General features: G+C 36.2%; 2 protein-coding genes across 2 annotated transcripts; both read right to left on the minus strand.

Moving 5' to 3' along the window:
• Window positions 1-8640: 8640 nt before the first annotated feature.
• LOC131172691 (disease resistance-like protein DSC1) lies at window positions 8641-10010 on the minus strand (the record flags this gene model as incomplete). Its single annotated transcript, XM_058134201.1, has 2 exons — window positions 8641-9059; window positions 9201-10010. Coding segments are annotated over 2 exons (1131 nt in total), but the record flags the coding sequence as incomplete, so codon positions are not given.
• LOC131172671 (disease resistance-like protein DSC2) lies at window positions 9704-13808 on the minus strand. The gene is made up of 4 exons (XM_058134153.1): window positions 13296-13808; window positions 10714-11038; window positions 10474-10633; window positions 9704-10299 (listed from the first exon to the last, which is right to left on the minus strand). Exons 2-4 carry the CDS (start codon window positions 10727-10729, stop codon window positions 10011-10013), a joined length of 465 nt encoding a protein of 154 aa, XP_057990136.1. The 5' UTR covers window positions 10730-11038; window positions 13296-13808; the 3' UTR covers window positions 9704-10010.
• Window positions 13809-16666: the final 2858 nt, after the last annotated feature.

Raw genomic sequence — 16666 nt, forward strand, 5'->3', positions numbered from 1 at the left:
GACATATTTTCTTTGAGACAAGAAAATACCCTTCTTACTTCTCATAACTTCGATACCCAAGAAATACTTTAACAATCCCAAGTCTTTGGTGCAAACCGAGTTTGGAGGAAGGTTTTAAGAGATGAAATACTGTGAGTCACTCCCAGTGATGACAATGTCATCCACATAGACTACTAAGAGAATTAGACCAGCCTCAGATTTCTTATAAAATACTGAGTGATCACACTTACTCTTTTGCATACCAAATTCCTGTACTGCTTCACTGAATCTCCCAAACCATGCCCTAGGACTTTGTTTCAAGCCATAAAGAGATTTCCGAAGCCTACAAACTTTACCCAACTCCCCCTGAGCAACAAACCCAGGTGGTTGCTCCATATACACCTCCTCCTGAAGATCACCATGAAGGAAAGCATTCTTGATATCCAATTGATGCAGGGGCCAATCATATGTAGCTGCTAAAGAGATAAACAAGCAAATAGAAGTAAGTTTAGCTACAGGAGAAAAAGTATCAGAGTAATCAACCCCATATGTCTGAGCATATCCTTTTGCTACAAGGCGTACTTTTAACCTAACCACAGAACCATCAGGATTTACCTTTACTGTAAATACCCATTTGCAACCAATAGCTTTCTTACCAGTGGGCAAAGGCAATAGTTCCCATGTACTATTAGCATCTAAAGCCTCCATTTCCTCTTTCATAGCATCACACCAGCCAGGATGAGACAGTGCCTCATCAACAGTATTAGGGATAGGAACAGAGTTTAAAGAAGTAACAAAACACCGAGAATAAGAAGATAATTGATTATAAGAAACAAAAGAAGAGATAGGATAAGTACATGAACGTTTACCTTTACGAAGAGCAATGGGTAAGTCTAGATCAGAATCATGATCAGTATGAGGTACAGGATCTCCCAACGAAGTAGCTGGTGGAGGATCTGAGTCAGGAATCTCCAATCTCCTGGAATAAACATGAACAACGGGAGGTCGAGTAGGTCTAGAGACAGAAGGAATAGGCTGTGGGAGAGGACTAGACATTGGTTGGACAGTATATATTAAGAGATCATCCTCCTCCCTCTGACTCTCATACACAGATGATGGAGGAAAAAATGGAGTGGACTCAAAAAATGTGACATCTACAGAAACAAGATAACGATTAAGAGTAGGAGAGAAACAACGGTACCCTTTTTGGAGTCAGGAGTACCCAAGGAAGACACATTTGAGAGATTTTGGATCCAATTTAGTAACCTGTGGACGAACATCACGCACAAAACAGGTACAACAAAAAATACGGGGTTCAATAGGGAACAAAGATTTTGTAGGAAACAAAATAGTATAAGGAATATCCCCATTAAGGACAGAAGACGGCATACGATTGATCAAAAAATATGCCGTAGAAACTGCATCCGCCCAAAAGTGTTTAGGTACTTTCATCTGAAAAAGAAGAGCACGAGTTACCTCAAGAAGATGATGATTTTTTCTTTTGGCCACGCCATTTTGGGATGGGGTATCCACACAGGAAGACTGATGAAGAATGCCATTTTGTGTCATATAAGGCTGAAATTGTGCTGAAAAGTATTCTTTGGCATTGTCACTTCTTAATATGCGCACAGAAATATTAAATTGAGTTTTGATTTCATTACAAAAGGCACAAAAGATAGAAAACAACTCAGAACGATTCTTCATTAAATAAAACCAGGTAACACGAGAGTAATCATCAATAAAAATAACAAAATAACGAAATCCAGTTTTAGATGTAACAGAACAAGGACCCCAAACATCAGAATGAACTAACTCAAAAGGGGATGAAGCTCGTTTATTGACTCTAGACATAGAAGGCAAATGATGATGTTTTGCAAACTGACACGACTCACATTCTAGTATTGATAAAGACTGAAATTGAGGACACAGCTTCTTCATGGTAGACAAAGAAGGATGACCCAATCTACAATGAGCTTCAAGAGGTATTAAGGTACTGGAGCAAACAAGCGACCGCGGTATATGATTTTCCAGAATGTAGAGACCACCTGACTCGCATCCTCTACCAATAATCTGCTTCGTCGTAAGATCCTGAAACAAACACTGGTCAGGAAAAAAGGAAACAGAACAATTTAAGGTATGAGTAAGTTTACTAACAGAAAGTAAATTAAAAGAGAATTTTGGTAGACACAAAACAGAAGACAAAGAAATTGACGAAGTCGGGTTCGCAGTTCCAAAACCCATGACACAAGAAGTAGAACTATCAACTAAAGTAATGATGAGGAAGTGAGATTAGGTCAAAAGCGGATAGAAGACTAGAATTACTGTCATGTGATCCGTCGCACTTTGAGAATCAATAAAGCATTTGGATTAAGAAGACACAAGGCCTGTAGTGGATTTACCTGACTCAGCGATCGCAGTGACAGGGGAACTGGTAGGCTTTAGAGATGCCTGATACTGGGAAAATTGTGCAAAATCCTCTACAGATACCAAAATAGTTTTCTCAGAGGAAGATACTGTAGAATTCTCTGCTGCTATATTTGCCATATGTGATCGCTGATTTTTTTCTCTGAAGTTGCGGACAATTATATTTTGTATGGCCAGGCTCATGGCAATAATAACAAATGACTCCTCTTGAGTCCTGATTAGAACTAGCCTCTCCATTACGCTGATTACATTGCCTGTAATTCCTCCTCTACTTCCTCTTCTATTACCCTGTTGTCTATTTGGATTACGGCTAATAAGAGCACTACTGGCAGGCTGTGAAGATTGAGTACTCTCTGTACGAAGGACCCGTGTGAACGTTTCATGCAAAGAGGAAATCTCAGAACTGGAGAGAATCTGAGATTTAGCAGTCTCATACTCTAAAGGAAGGCCTGCAAGAAAACTCATAACAGCCAGTTGCTCCCGTTGGGCCTGCTGAACTTTCACATCAGGACTAAAAGGCAACAATACATTAAGTTCCTCATATACCCGTTTAAAATCCATAAAATAAGCCGTGAGAGACTTATCCTCTTTCTCAGCACTGTAGAATGCCTTACAAACATAATAAATACGGGAGATATTCCCTTTACCAGAATACAAAAAATCTAAGTAATCCATCAATTCCTTAACAAATTCACAGTAATTAATTAAACTAATTACCTCACTATGAATCGAGTTCCGAAGCTGCAAAAACAATCGAGCATCCTCCCTTAGCCAAGTTTGCCGTGTATCGTCAGTGGGTGGATCTTTAGTAAGGTAATCATCCTTATCAATGCTACGCAAATAGACCCTAACAGTCTTACTCCACTCCAAGTAATTCGAACCATTAAGTTTGTGTTCCGTGATCTTAGTCATCACCTGAATCACATCAGAAATAACATTCTTATTGTCTGCCATTTCTTGAGACAAAGAAAACTAACCGAAACGCTAATCCAAAGTGCTTATAGCAGCAAAATAACCCAAAATCACAAATCAAGAAAATACCAAAATAGGATCTGAGAGCCAAACCTCAGAAGTCCTTTAATGGTATACTGGATTAGGCAACAGCACACAGTGGTGGAATGAGGGGGTTGAGGCGACGCCGGCAATGTTGATCGGGGTTGAAACGGTCGGTCGGCGGCCAAGGTCTCTCCTGAGCTGGGTAGTGAGAACAAATAGTCACACTAGATTGATGACCTGCTCAGATACCATGTAGAAAGAGATGATTCTCATTGATTTCAATTAATCTGTACATGGGTATATATATACAATTGGTTTCTATAATTGTGTTCTACTAATTAGGAAGAAATCCTAAATAGGAATACAGAATACAAAATATACAGAGAAATAATATAGTGATTGACTTTCCATAACATAGTGATTGACTTTCCATAACACATTTCATCACCCGAACAATTTTTGGGATCACAAACAGCACAAAAAGAAAAACCAATCAAGTTAGGAAGTTGTTCTGTGAATGAAAGAGAAGATCCACTCCGGTTCTTATATCTCATCCTTTGAGGTACTTCATTCCCAACTATACATAATTTAACAATCTGTACCATGAAAATTATAAATTATTTTATATGCAACTCAACTCAACTCAACTAAACCTTTATTCCAAAGATTTGGGGTCGGCTATATGAACTCGCTTTGTCCACTCTAAACTATTTTGGGTTAAATCCTCAGAAATGTGTAATGCTTCTAGGTCATGTTGTACTACTCTCCTCCAAGTCAATTTAGGTCTACCCCTTTTTTTCTTTCTATCCTCTAACCTAATGTGCTCTACTTGTCTAACTGGAGCCTCCGTATGTCTACGCTTCACATGACCAAACCATCTCAATCTCCCTTCTCTCAACTTATCTTCAATTGGCACTACTCCTATCTTTTCTCTAATACTCTCATTACGGACTTTATCTGGTTAGTATGACCACTCATCCACCTTAACATTCTCATCTCTGCAGCTCTTATTTTAGACGCATACGACTCTTTTAGTGCCCAACACTCACTACCATATAAAATAGCCGGTCGTATGGCTGTACGATAAAATTTTCCTTTTAACTTATTGGAAATTATTTTATACAACTCAACTCAACTCAACTAAGCCTTTATCCCAAAAATTTGGGGTCGGCTATATGGATTCGTTTTCTCTACTCTAAACGATTTTGGATTAAATCCTCAGAAATGTGTAATGCTTTTAGGTCATGTGTACTGCTCTCCTCCAAGTCAATTTAGGTCTACCCCTTTTTTTCTTTCTATCCTCTAACCTAATGTGCTCTACTTGTCTAACTGGAGCCTCCGTATGTCTACGCTTCACATGACCAAACCACCTCAATCTCCCTTCTCTCAACTTATCTTCAATTGGCACCACTCCTACCTTTTCTCTAATACTCTCATTACGGACTTTATCTAGTCTAGTATGGCCACTCATCCACCTTAACATTCTCATCTCTGCAACTTTTATCTTAGACGCATACGACTCTTTCAGTGCCCAACACTCACTACCATATAACATAGCCGGTCGTATGGCTGTACGGTAAAATTTTCCTTTCAACTTATTGGGAATCTTACGATCACATAAAACTCCCGTGGCACGTCTCCACTTCAACCATCCGGCTTTAATCCTATGACTAGCATCCTCCTCACATCCCCCATCTACTTGAAGGACTGAGCCTAGATATTTAAAGTGATTACTTTGGGACAGTACCACTCCATTCAAACTAACTCCTTCCCTATCACCAGTTTGGCCTTCACTGAACTTGCAATGCATGTATTCTGTCTTCGTTCTACTTAACTTAAAACCCTTTGACTCTAGAGCACTTCTCCAAAGCTCTAGTTTTCTATTGACTCCTTCTCGTGTCTCATCTATCAGAACAATATCATCCGCAAACATCATGCACCAAGGAATACTCTCTTGTATATGTTTCGTTAATTCATCTAAAACTAGTGTAAAAAGATAAGGGCTTATGGCTGATCCTTGGTGTAATCCAATTGAGATCGAAAAATCGCTTATGTCCCCTCACACCGTACGCACAATAGTAGTTGCTCCTTCATACATATCTTTCAACACTTGTATGTACCTAATAGATACCCTCTTTTGTTCTAACACATTCCATAAGACATTTATTGGAACACTATCATAAGCCTTCTCCAAATCAATAAAAACCATGTGTAGATCTTTCTTCAGATCTCTATATTTCTCCATCAAGCTTCTAATGAGCAAAATCGCTTCCATAGTTGAACGACCAGGCATGAAACCAAATTGATTGAGAGAGATAGAAGTATCATGACGTAGTCGATGCTCCACAACTCTATCCCACAACTTCATAGCATGGCTCATGAGTTTAATTCCCCTATAGTTTGAGCAACTCTGTATGTCTCCCTTATTTTTAAAAATAGGTACTAAGATACTCCTCCATTCATCAGGCATTTTCTTTGAGTTTAGAATCTTATTAAATAATTTAGTTAACCATGCCACTCCCATATCTCCCAAACACTTCCACACTTCAATTGGTATTTCATCGGGTCCACAAGCTTTACCCACTTTCATTCTCTTAAGTGCTTCCTTTACTTCTAAAGATCTAATCCTTCTAGTATAATTCACATTCTTTTCTATTGTTCTATAATCTATATTCACGCTATTACCATTTTCACTATTATTAAAGAGATCATTAAAATAATTTCTCCATCTTTCTTTAATATCCTCATCTTTCACCAACACTTTTCCTTCTTTATCCTTAATGCACCTAACTTGATTGAGATCTTGACATTTCCTTTCTCTCCTCCTTGCTAATCTATAAATATCTTTTTCCCCTTCTTATTTCCAAGTTTCTCATATAACTTTTCAAAAACCTGTGCTCTTGCTTGACTAACTGCCTTTTTTGCCTCTTTCTTTGCTATCTTGTACTGTTCATATACCTCATTATTATCACATTTAGGTAATTTCTTATACCGTTCTCTTTTCTCTTCACTGCCTTTTGTACTTCCTCATTCCACCACCATCTCTCTTTTGATGGTGGTCCATGTCCTTTAGACTCTCCAAGTACTTTTCTAGCTACTTCTCTAATCTTTGATGCCATCTGTATCCACATATCATTGGCCTCCATATCCAGCTTCCATACTTCAGACTCGAGAAGCTCATTTTTGAGCTTCACTTGCTTTACTCCTCTGAACTCCCACCACTTTGTTCGAGCTACACTATTTCTTCTGACCTTACTTGACTTGTTCCTAAACTTGACATCCAAGACCACCAACCAATGTTGACTTGTTAAAGCCTCTCCTGGAATGACCTTGCAATCCTTGCATAGAGCTCTATTTGTCTTCCTGGTTAAGAGGAAGTCGATTTGGCTTCTATGTTGCCCATTTTTGAAAGTCACTAAATGTGACTCTCTTTTTATAAAGTAGGTATTTGCTAATATTAGGTCGTATGCCATAGCAAAATCCATGATGCTTTTTCCCTCCTCATTTTGACTTCCAAAACCAAAACCTCCATGAACATTCTCATAACCTTGTCTATCACTTCCTACATGTCCATTCAAATCTCCACCAATGAAAACATTCTCTTCATTTGGTATGCTTTGCATTAAATCATCCATATCTTCCCAAAACCTTTGTTTACTCTTACTGTCTAGTCCTATTTGTGGGGCATAAGCACTAACTATATTTATTGTTTCTCCTTCTAGTACTAGTTTTACTAGTATAATTCTATCTCCTACTCTTTTCACAGCTATTACTGCGTTTTTCAATGTCTTGTCTATGATTATGCCCACTCCGTTCTTATTTCTCTCCTTTCCGGTAAACCACAGTTTGTACCATGAATTACCCACTTACTTACTTTTCTCTCCTACCCATTTAGTCTCCTGAATGCAAGCAATATTCACCCTTCTCCTTTCCAAGGTATCCACAAGCTCCATTAATTTTCCTGTAAGTGATCCAACATTCCAAGTACCAACCCTGATCCTCCTCCTAACCTGCTCCCTCCTAATTGGTCTCTTTCTATGATATCTTCTATTGTTTTCTATGTCTATCTTGTGTTCTGTTCCACTATCTGTTCTACTATCTGTCCTATGGACTAACTTATTTACCCACACCCGTCCATGATGTGGGAACCCTTGCTCATTTAACACACCACCTGGGCGTCGGCATGGTGTGTAGCTTTCGGTGAACGCTCTACACCCTTGCATATTTCTCACTACACCCGGGCTCCGATGTAGCGCGTCGTTAGTAGAGGACGCCCCAACGTTTATATCATTTGAATCCATATCATAAGGTGTGACGAAATTTTTACGCTAGTTGTCACCTACCGCAACCCTCCTCCTTTATCCGGGCTTGGGACCGGCTAAGTGCAAACTACTTAGGCGGAGTTATTGGAAATTATTTTATATAAAAAGAAAAAAAAATCCACATTTATAGTGATGATCCTTGTAATACATGAGGAAGGAAGCATACCTTGTGTTGCAACAGATGCTTTTCAAATACATCCTCCGTTACTTTCTCACATACATCCTTATCCAAATTGATGCAATTATGAAAGTCAAGATCTTTCAAGATATGTTTCTTCATTTTCGTATTCATATAAGACGTCTTCATCTTTGTCTTCTAAGCATGGAAGCTCTGGTAAATATTTAAGTCTCTTGCAATCATTTAATCCAAGACATTTCAACTTAGGTAGTTGTTTAATGCTTGCAGGTATGCTCTCAAAATTATTTCCACCTAAATGTAAATGTAACAATGACACTAAATCCCAAATACTCTGGGGAATTTCTAACATACCAGTGTCACGTAAATCAATCCTCCATAAACGGGACAAACCTGTCAAAGGAGGCAATGCCAAACCTTCACATTCACCACACGCCAAGTCTCTCAAATTTTTCAATTGATTGATGGAGGATGGTAATGTTTTTATTCCACTTGCAATAATACAAAGGAACTCCAGTAATTCTAAATCCCCTATGTTCTCTGGCAATTCAGTGACATTCAAACAATATGAGATATCAAGGCGTGTAAGAAATTTCAGATTGCAGATGCTTTGTTGAATACTATGCAGTTCTTCGCAACCAATGAGAGAAATTTCTTTTAAACATTTCAACTCGCCAATGCTGCTAGGAATCTCAATCAAGCTTCTACATCCGTCCAAAAATAATAACTCAAGCTTTGGAATGCTAGACAACTCTGGAACTCAGTCACCCAAAGAGTCGCTGAGGTATAAAAATTTCAAATTTCCTAGAGCCTGTAATGAAAAAATCAATAAAATAAGCAGATGCTAATTAACTTAAAAAAACATAGTTAAATTTATTAAGTCACACAATAACTCTTGCCTTATCCCGATTCCAAAGTTGTATGAGTTTGCTGCCAGGCATATGAAGTTCTACAAGATATTTTGCGCAAAAATTTAATGGCAAGGATTTCAAAGGGTATTTTCCCCAATGAAGATATCTTAGTTGTTCTTGTAAAATTTCAAGGTCGTTCCTAGGAAGCAGCACTTGTCCTTCCTTGGAAAAAGGATCATTTGATAATTTGACGAATCTAAGATTGTACATCTTCTTGAAGGCTGTGGACCTTAGCTTCAAATATTCATTAGCAGGCATGTCAAGTAATATGCCTTCAACATTTTCAGTTCCCTAGTAAATAACAAAATAGATAATTCAATACAATATAGCCATTGCATTCAAACCTTATGAAAGCAACAGAATTTCTTGCAAAACTCAAATATACATAATAATGGAAGAAGTTTCATATATATTAATTAATCTGGTCCTTACCGTTTCTGTTGTCAATACATGACAAATATCCTTGTAATTCCACAACCTACTTCGTCCTCTAGGCTGTTTGGATTCCTCGTAAACAATTTCCTTACCCATCTGTTGTAGCAAGTCATGCATACCTACCTTACCGTCTGAAACATTTATCAGGGATTTATCAATTAGACGACTTATTGCTATACCTGGAAAGAAACCACAACCTTCTAATATTCTCTCAACATGATCTAGAGGCTCCCCTTTAAAAAAACATGCAATATCAAGAAATGTGCACTTTTCATCATGCTCTAGTCCGTCATAACTTGTTTTCAAAACTGCTTGAATGTTCACATCAGGAATTTCTTTCAATTTTTTCAATTCACTTTCCCATTCTTCAATCTCCTTGTCACATAAATTAGAGCCTAAAATTCTAAGAGCCAATGGATTGCCTTGAGCAAATGTTATCAACCTCTTCGATAAATTAACAAATTGATTCTTGGGATGATTTTGTTTGAAGGCATACAAGCTAAAGAGACAAAGAGCTTCATCATCAATTAATTTTTCAACCTCGTATATATAATCCTCATCACAAACACTTTTAAGCAGATGCCTATCTCTGCTAGTTACAATGATTCTACTTCCATTATGATACAAATCACAATCTCCTGCTAAAAGATTTAAAAGGTTTGGATCATCCACATCATCAAAAGCAATGACAACCTTTTTACTACGAAGTCTTCTCTTAATGAAAGCAGGTAACTGAGGTGTGTTTATACATAAATTTTTTTCTCCTAACAATTGCTCAATGATTTTATCTCGTAAAGCAATTGCTATTCATTTTCTCATCTGCTCTTTGACATTATCAACAAAACAGTAACTATCAAATTTAGTCATAATTCGACTATATACTTCATTGGCAATAGTTGTCTTACCAATACCTCCCATACCCCAAATTCCTATGACTCTTTTATTATTTGTTGATTCAATACTTAATAAGGATTCCACTTTCATTACAGGTGACTCAATTCCAACTAAGTTGTCAATGTAAAAATCACTTGAAGAGAAGTAACTTAATTTCTCACAAACATCATTGACTATTTCCTCAACTAGTTTGGATTCAGACCTGATACATAAGAAGAACAAATGCTAGTACGTTAATGGTAGACTCACTTTTGAGTAATAGACAATTAATATGCTTTTTTAAAAATTGATAGCAATATATATATATATATATATATATATATATATATATATATATAACAAAAATAAGAATATTAAAAAATACTAAGTGAATTACTTGAAATTCCGTGAATCCCATTCTGTTATAATGCTTATTTCCATCAAAGCATGGCACCATTGTTCCACCCTGTCTAAACAACCTTTGAGTTCTTCTCCATGCTTAGCAATAGTAAATGCCTTCCCAAAATTCCCAGTCAGCTCTTGAACATCGGTCGGATCTACATGGTAAAAAACTGGTAAGACTATTTGTCCTAATGTTTTTCTGCATTCAAGTATCTTCACAAGCTCATTCAAGCACCATGAGGAATCGGCATAATTATCAGAGAAAATCACCACTGAGACAGATGATTCTTCAATTGCTGCCAAGAGAGCTGGTGAGATCTCTTCTCCTTTACAAAGGTTTTCATCCAAGAAGGTATTGATTTTTTTTTGCTGGAAAGCATTAAAGAGATGAGAGACAAAACCATCTCAAATATCTTTGCCTCTATAGCTAATAAAAACATCATAGCTAGGACGGGTTGAAGAAGTAGAAGCCATGATAAGTGATAAAAGAAGGGTCTTGCAACTGGGTTTGAAGATGGTAATGTGACACAACAGTCCTTCAAATTTAGAACATATGTAACCTGAAACCAAACCATCAGAGTTTCCTCAAAACAATTGACTAACTACAAGTACTTTCAATAAACAAAATTCTTTCTCAAATGACAAATTAATAAATAAATAAAATGGCATCAACAAAATCAATTTATATATTAAGATACTAGGACAAAGTAATAAGGTATGCTAGTATAGAGTATTGGTTCTTTTAGCTAGAATTTCCTCATATGTACATAATTTATGTAACCTCTGAAAATTTCCAAGTAAATATAACATAGATAAAGTCATTCTAATAAATCAAACAATCAACTCAAACGTTAAGCATATAAAAGACATGAAAATAAATAAACGAGCATACCAGTAAGTCGCATCATTTAAATAATAATATAATATTACCAAAGAACAATAACTCAAAACTCAATTGTGTTTCCAACTGCAGAAAAATTTACCTATCTTTGACCGCACCCAAAGGCTACTTATGTACCTCCTAAGAAGGATGATCAGGCCCACGTAGCTCTTAGTACATATGACAAACTTAGTGTTATAACTTCACTTGATTGAATTATCCATATAACATCCGTATAACATCTAAAAGTCTTTAAAGTTCTACTAAAATTTTGATATCTCACTTAAACTAGGATTGTTTCATTTCCCCCTAACAAAATTTCTTTTACATACAATCTTAAGCAAGCACCATAATCACAAGCTTTAAGGCTTAAGTCCAATAGTTCACATATTATAGTCCATCATTTAAGACAAGAAAAATAAATGTCTCCAGTGAGAAATACAACATTAAATCTAGAACACTATATAAAAAATATATATAAATAAATAAAAGGAAGTGTAGAACGAAAATAGCATACTCCTATTAGCATATTTCAAAGATTTTCTATATGATGCGCTTGATTATTACTCATATCAAAAGTAAATTAAATATGCATATTTTTCCATTGGGTACAAAAGGCCTTGTGTGTGTAGCTTGTCACTTGAGATGGTCCACTCATTGTCCTATGGCTAAAATCTGAAAAGAAAAGAAAAATATAAATTTAGTTTCTTAGCTTCTTCATCTATCTTTTCTCTCTTTCTCTCTTTTTTTAGAAGATATATATCTCACTTATGAGAATGTGAACGCAAGAGAAGCAATTTACTAGAATTAATCAAGTCCATTACCACCATAGCAGGGCCAGGAAAGATACATGTAGGAATAACAAATTACAAAGACAAGAATTCATATTTCATTACATGAGCTCATATAGAACATTTACTGTAGTTTCATTGTATAACTACTGATTAATTATTATCACCAAGGTCAATCATGAAAACTAGACCTGGATTACTTTAAACTTTGCCCAAATGGATTAAAAGAAAGACTGACATGTGCTTCTATAGAGTATAACCTGGTTTGAAATGTCTTATTCTTGCTCAAAATTCAAGATATTTAGGTCATAGAAATGAGCTGCAATAGGCTAGTTCAATTCTTTATAACTTTATGTATGCATTTGAATAACTTTGTATTAGCCTAAGCCTCATTCACATTCATCAATATATGTCATGCACAGAAACGAAGAAAACAGATCATTTCAGGGGATATCTTGATCATGTAGATCCATTCAAATATTTTAGGGTTTCTAGATTCTTTAAGTTACTGATTTAACTTAAAAGAGCACACCCATAGTCTACTAAAGTAGCATTATTTATGATAGATCAGAAAAAGACCTTGCAAAACCAATGGAAAGAAGGTATTTTAATAAAATATAAACATTGTTAAAATTAACAACCAGCTGCAACATTAATAAGAAAGTTTAATAGCCACTACACCTCAAAGAGCAAATGTTTGTCTTGTATTTAAGCATGAGAAAAATTGCAATTATAATACAAATAAACTCAAACAAAACCAGCCAAAAGCACAGCAGAAATATGGCATACTCCATAATCGATGGCATTGAAGTTTTGATACTTTCATAATTTCACTAAACTAGTCCTCCCAATAATTTTTTTTTTCTATCACTTAGTCTTTTTGTTCTACAGTGCTTGTTGCTAGCAAAACCTGAACAACATTAAGCAGAACAAGACTTTTTGAACAATTATTTACAGAGATATTTTCCAAAGCTCTACCACAGTATCAAACAATAACCTTTTTTTTTCTATGAAAAAAAAAATATGTTGAAAATTGTACATCACGATCCTACTTTTGAAATCTAATCAACAAAATAGAAAAAAGCAAACGCAAATTAAACAATACATAAAAAGATTTTTTTTATATATAATATGAAGAAAACTCACAATTGGGTTAAGGAAATCATCCAATCTGAGTTGAGTTTTGGAATTTCCCCCTCACTTCCCTTGACTTAGATGGGTTCCTTATGTTGAGAATTTAACCAAATCTTTGGTGGAGTGTTGTTGCAGAAATTTTCCTCTTGCCTCTCCCTGTCTTCGTACTCCTCCACTTTTCCCTTCTATCTTCTCTTTCACTTGAACTAATGGCTAGAGAGGTTTCATTGGTACATATAGTGATGAGAGTGGAGTGGGCTGCACTAGAAATTGGAGGGGAAAATATGACAGCCACACAACTCTCTCCTTCAATTTTAGTGTTTTCAGGTGGAGATTGCGGTGAATCAATTGGTTATGGACAATTAAGGGTGAGGGAATGCTATTAGAGATGAAAATGGACAATGATAAGAGGGAAATTCCATCGAAAAATTTGTTGGGTGTTCAAGGTCTAGGTCATGGCTTGGCCAAATCTCCTCCTTTTCCCACCTCTTTCCCGATTCTAGACTCTTCCTCTTTTCTTTTTTCATTTTCTTTTTTTTTTTTTTCATTTGCTGGACAGGGTCCACGTTCCCTTATTTTGTGGAAGAAAAAGCAGTAAGCAGTCATTTATAAAAAAAAAATTCACTTTACTCCTTCAACTCTTTAAAAATTAAATTTTCAATCCCAAAACTTATAATCCCATTTATAGGTCTAATTTCAAATTAAATATTCTACTCAAAACTTCTAATTTTTTTTTCCCATATTCTGATACATCCATTTTTATTACTTTCAAGAATTGCTAAAGAGAGCAAAAACACTATAGATTAACAATTCAGTAAATTATTTTGAGACAGAGTAGAAATGATGCAAATTAAACAAAGAAAGAAAATGAAGATAACTGGAAACATTACATGCACTTTCTGTGAAGGAAAATAAACTGAAGGAACGACTAGCACCAGGAACAGGTCAAATTGATTCTTGGGATGATTTTGTTTAAGGCATACAAGCTAAAGAGAGAGCTTCATCATCAATTAATTTTTCAACCCCATATATATAATCATCATCGCAAACAGTTTTAAGCAAATGCTTATCTCTGCTAGTTACAATAATTCTACCTCCATTATGATACAAATCATGATCTCTTGCTAAAAGCTTTAAATGGTTTGGATCATCCACATAGTCAAAAACAATAACGACCTTTTTACTACGATGTCTTCTCTTAATGAAAGCAGGTAACTGAGGTGTGTTTTTAGGTAAATTTTTTTCCCCTAAAAATTGCTCAATGATTTTATCTCGTAAAGTAATTGGTGTTTGTTTTCTCATCTGCTCTTTGACATTATCAACAAAACATTAACTATCAAATTTAGTCATAATTCGACTGTATACTTCATTAAGGATTCCACTTTCATTACAAGTGACTCAATTCTAACTAAGTTGTCAATGTAAGAATCACTTGAAGAGAAGCAACTTAATTTCTCCCAAACATCATTGACTATTTTCGCAACTAGTTTGGATTCAGATGTAACACCCTAGGCAAATCCCACATGGCAAAACACGGGAGAGATGCTGGGTTTATAAGTTGGCGGTTCGTAACCCCTAGTGACGCATTTTAAAACCGTGAGGGCTTCGGCCTAGAGCGGACAATATCACTAGTGGATAGGGCCATTACATTTGTGGAACAAAATTTTAAAGAAATAAAGTAAGATAAGTTAGGGTGCTCCAGCACCGAATGTAGCACGCTTTGCTCGGCTACACTGTAGTCGAGTGAGGGGTGTTACATCAGACCTGATACATATGAAGAACAAATGCTAGTAAGTTAATGGTAGACTCACTTTTGAGTAATAGACGATTAATATGTTTTTTTTTTCAAAATTGATAACAATATATATATAACAAAAATAAGAATATTAAAAAATACTAAGTGCATTACTTGAAATTCCGTGAATCCCATTATGTTATAATGCTTATTTCCATCAAAGCATGGCACCATTGTTCCACCCTGTCTAAACAACCTTTGAGTTCTTCTCCATGCTTAGCAATAGTAAATACCTCCCCAAAATTCCCAGTCAGCTCTTGAACATCAGTTGGATCTACATGGTAAAAAACTGTGTTATAACAAGCATGCAAATCTAAGGCATACACATATGTCTACGGGTAAGATAAGAGAAAAAGTTTTACTATGATGAAAAGAGCAAGATACAATTAATTAGAACTCTCAAACCCTAACCCCAGTGTGTTTTCCGAATATCTCACAACTCTTTCGCAAAGGGTAGAATATTATAATATTTATACTAATTCATACCGTGGCTCGTGCCCTCCGCTACCACCATAGATCTCACTTTTTATCTCAATTGGGTCGCAGCGTGAAATTTTTGGGTCAGGACACAATTCAGATCCATGAAAAATATATCCAAAATTCAAGCCACAAAAATAACAATTCTTCCCCTTGGCTTGAATTCCCTCTATCATCAACAAAGTAACCATAAAAACACTCTGTCTTGCCATATGCCCTCACAAGGGCATTACTGAGCACTACAAATACCAACCAAGTCTAGGCAATGCCTAAACTTGCTGACTGAGACTCCCTTGGTCATCATATTTGCTAGATTATCATGTGTAGAGACTTTCTGCATAACTACAGTCCCCCAAGATACAATGTCCCGAATAAAAGTGATATCTGACATCAATGTGCTTAATTCGCTCACGGTACATCTGATTCTTTGTGAGATGTATTGCACTCTAGCTGTCACAAAACAATGTTGCCTTGTTCTGTATCAACCCAAGATCACCCACCAAACCTTGTAACCATAAAGCTTCCTTTACTGCCTCTATGGTAGACAAAGCAACTGTACCTTGCAATGTTGTCTTCCAATTGATTGCATTTCCAGAAAGAGTAAACAAATAACCTGTCAAAGATCTCCTCTTGTCTAAGTCCCCTGCAAAATCTGAATCCACATAGCCAACAACTGAATCACTCATCTTGGCCCTGTCAAATGTCAGACCAACATCTGTAATACCCTTCAAATACCTCAAAATCCATTCACTGCCTGCCAATGCTCTTTTCCAGGACACTCCATGTATCTACTCACAACACTAACTGCATGTAAAATGTCAGGTCGGGTGCATAGCATAGCATACATGATGCTACCAATAGCACTCGAATAGGGAACACTGGACATGTGCTCCATCTCCTTATCTGTTTTGGGTGACATTTCTGCAGATAACTTGAAATGGGTAGCAAACGGAATAGTCACAGGCTTAGCATTATTCATGTTGAAATGCTTAAGCACTTTCTCAACATAGGCCTGTTGAGACAAGAAAAGTTTCCCAACACTTCTATCCATAGTAATTTCCCAATATCTTCTTTGCAGCACCCAAATCCTTCATCTCAAACTCATGACTCA

This window comes from Hevea brasiliensis, chromosome 14 (genome assembly GCF_030052815.1).
Source record: "Hevea brasiliensis isolate MT/VB/25A 57/8 chromosome 14, ASM3005281v1, whole genome shotgun sequence".
NCBI lineage: Eukaryota > Viridiplantae > Streptophyta > Magnoliopsida > Malpighiales > Euphorbiaceae > Hevea > Hevea brasiliensis.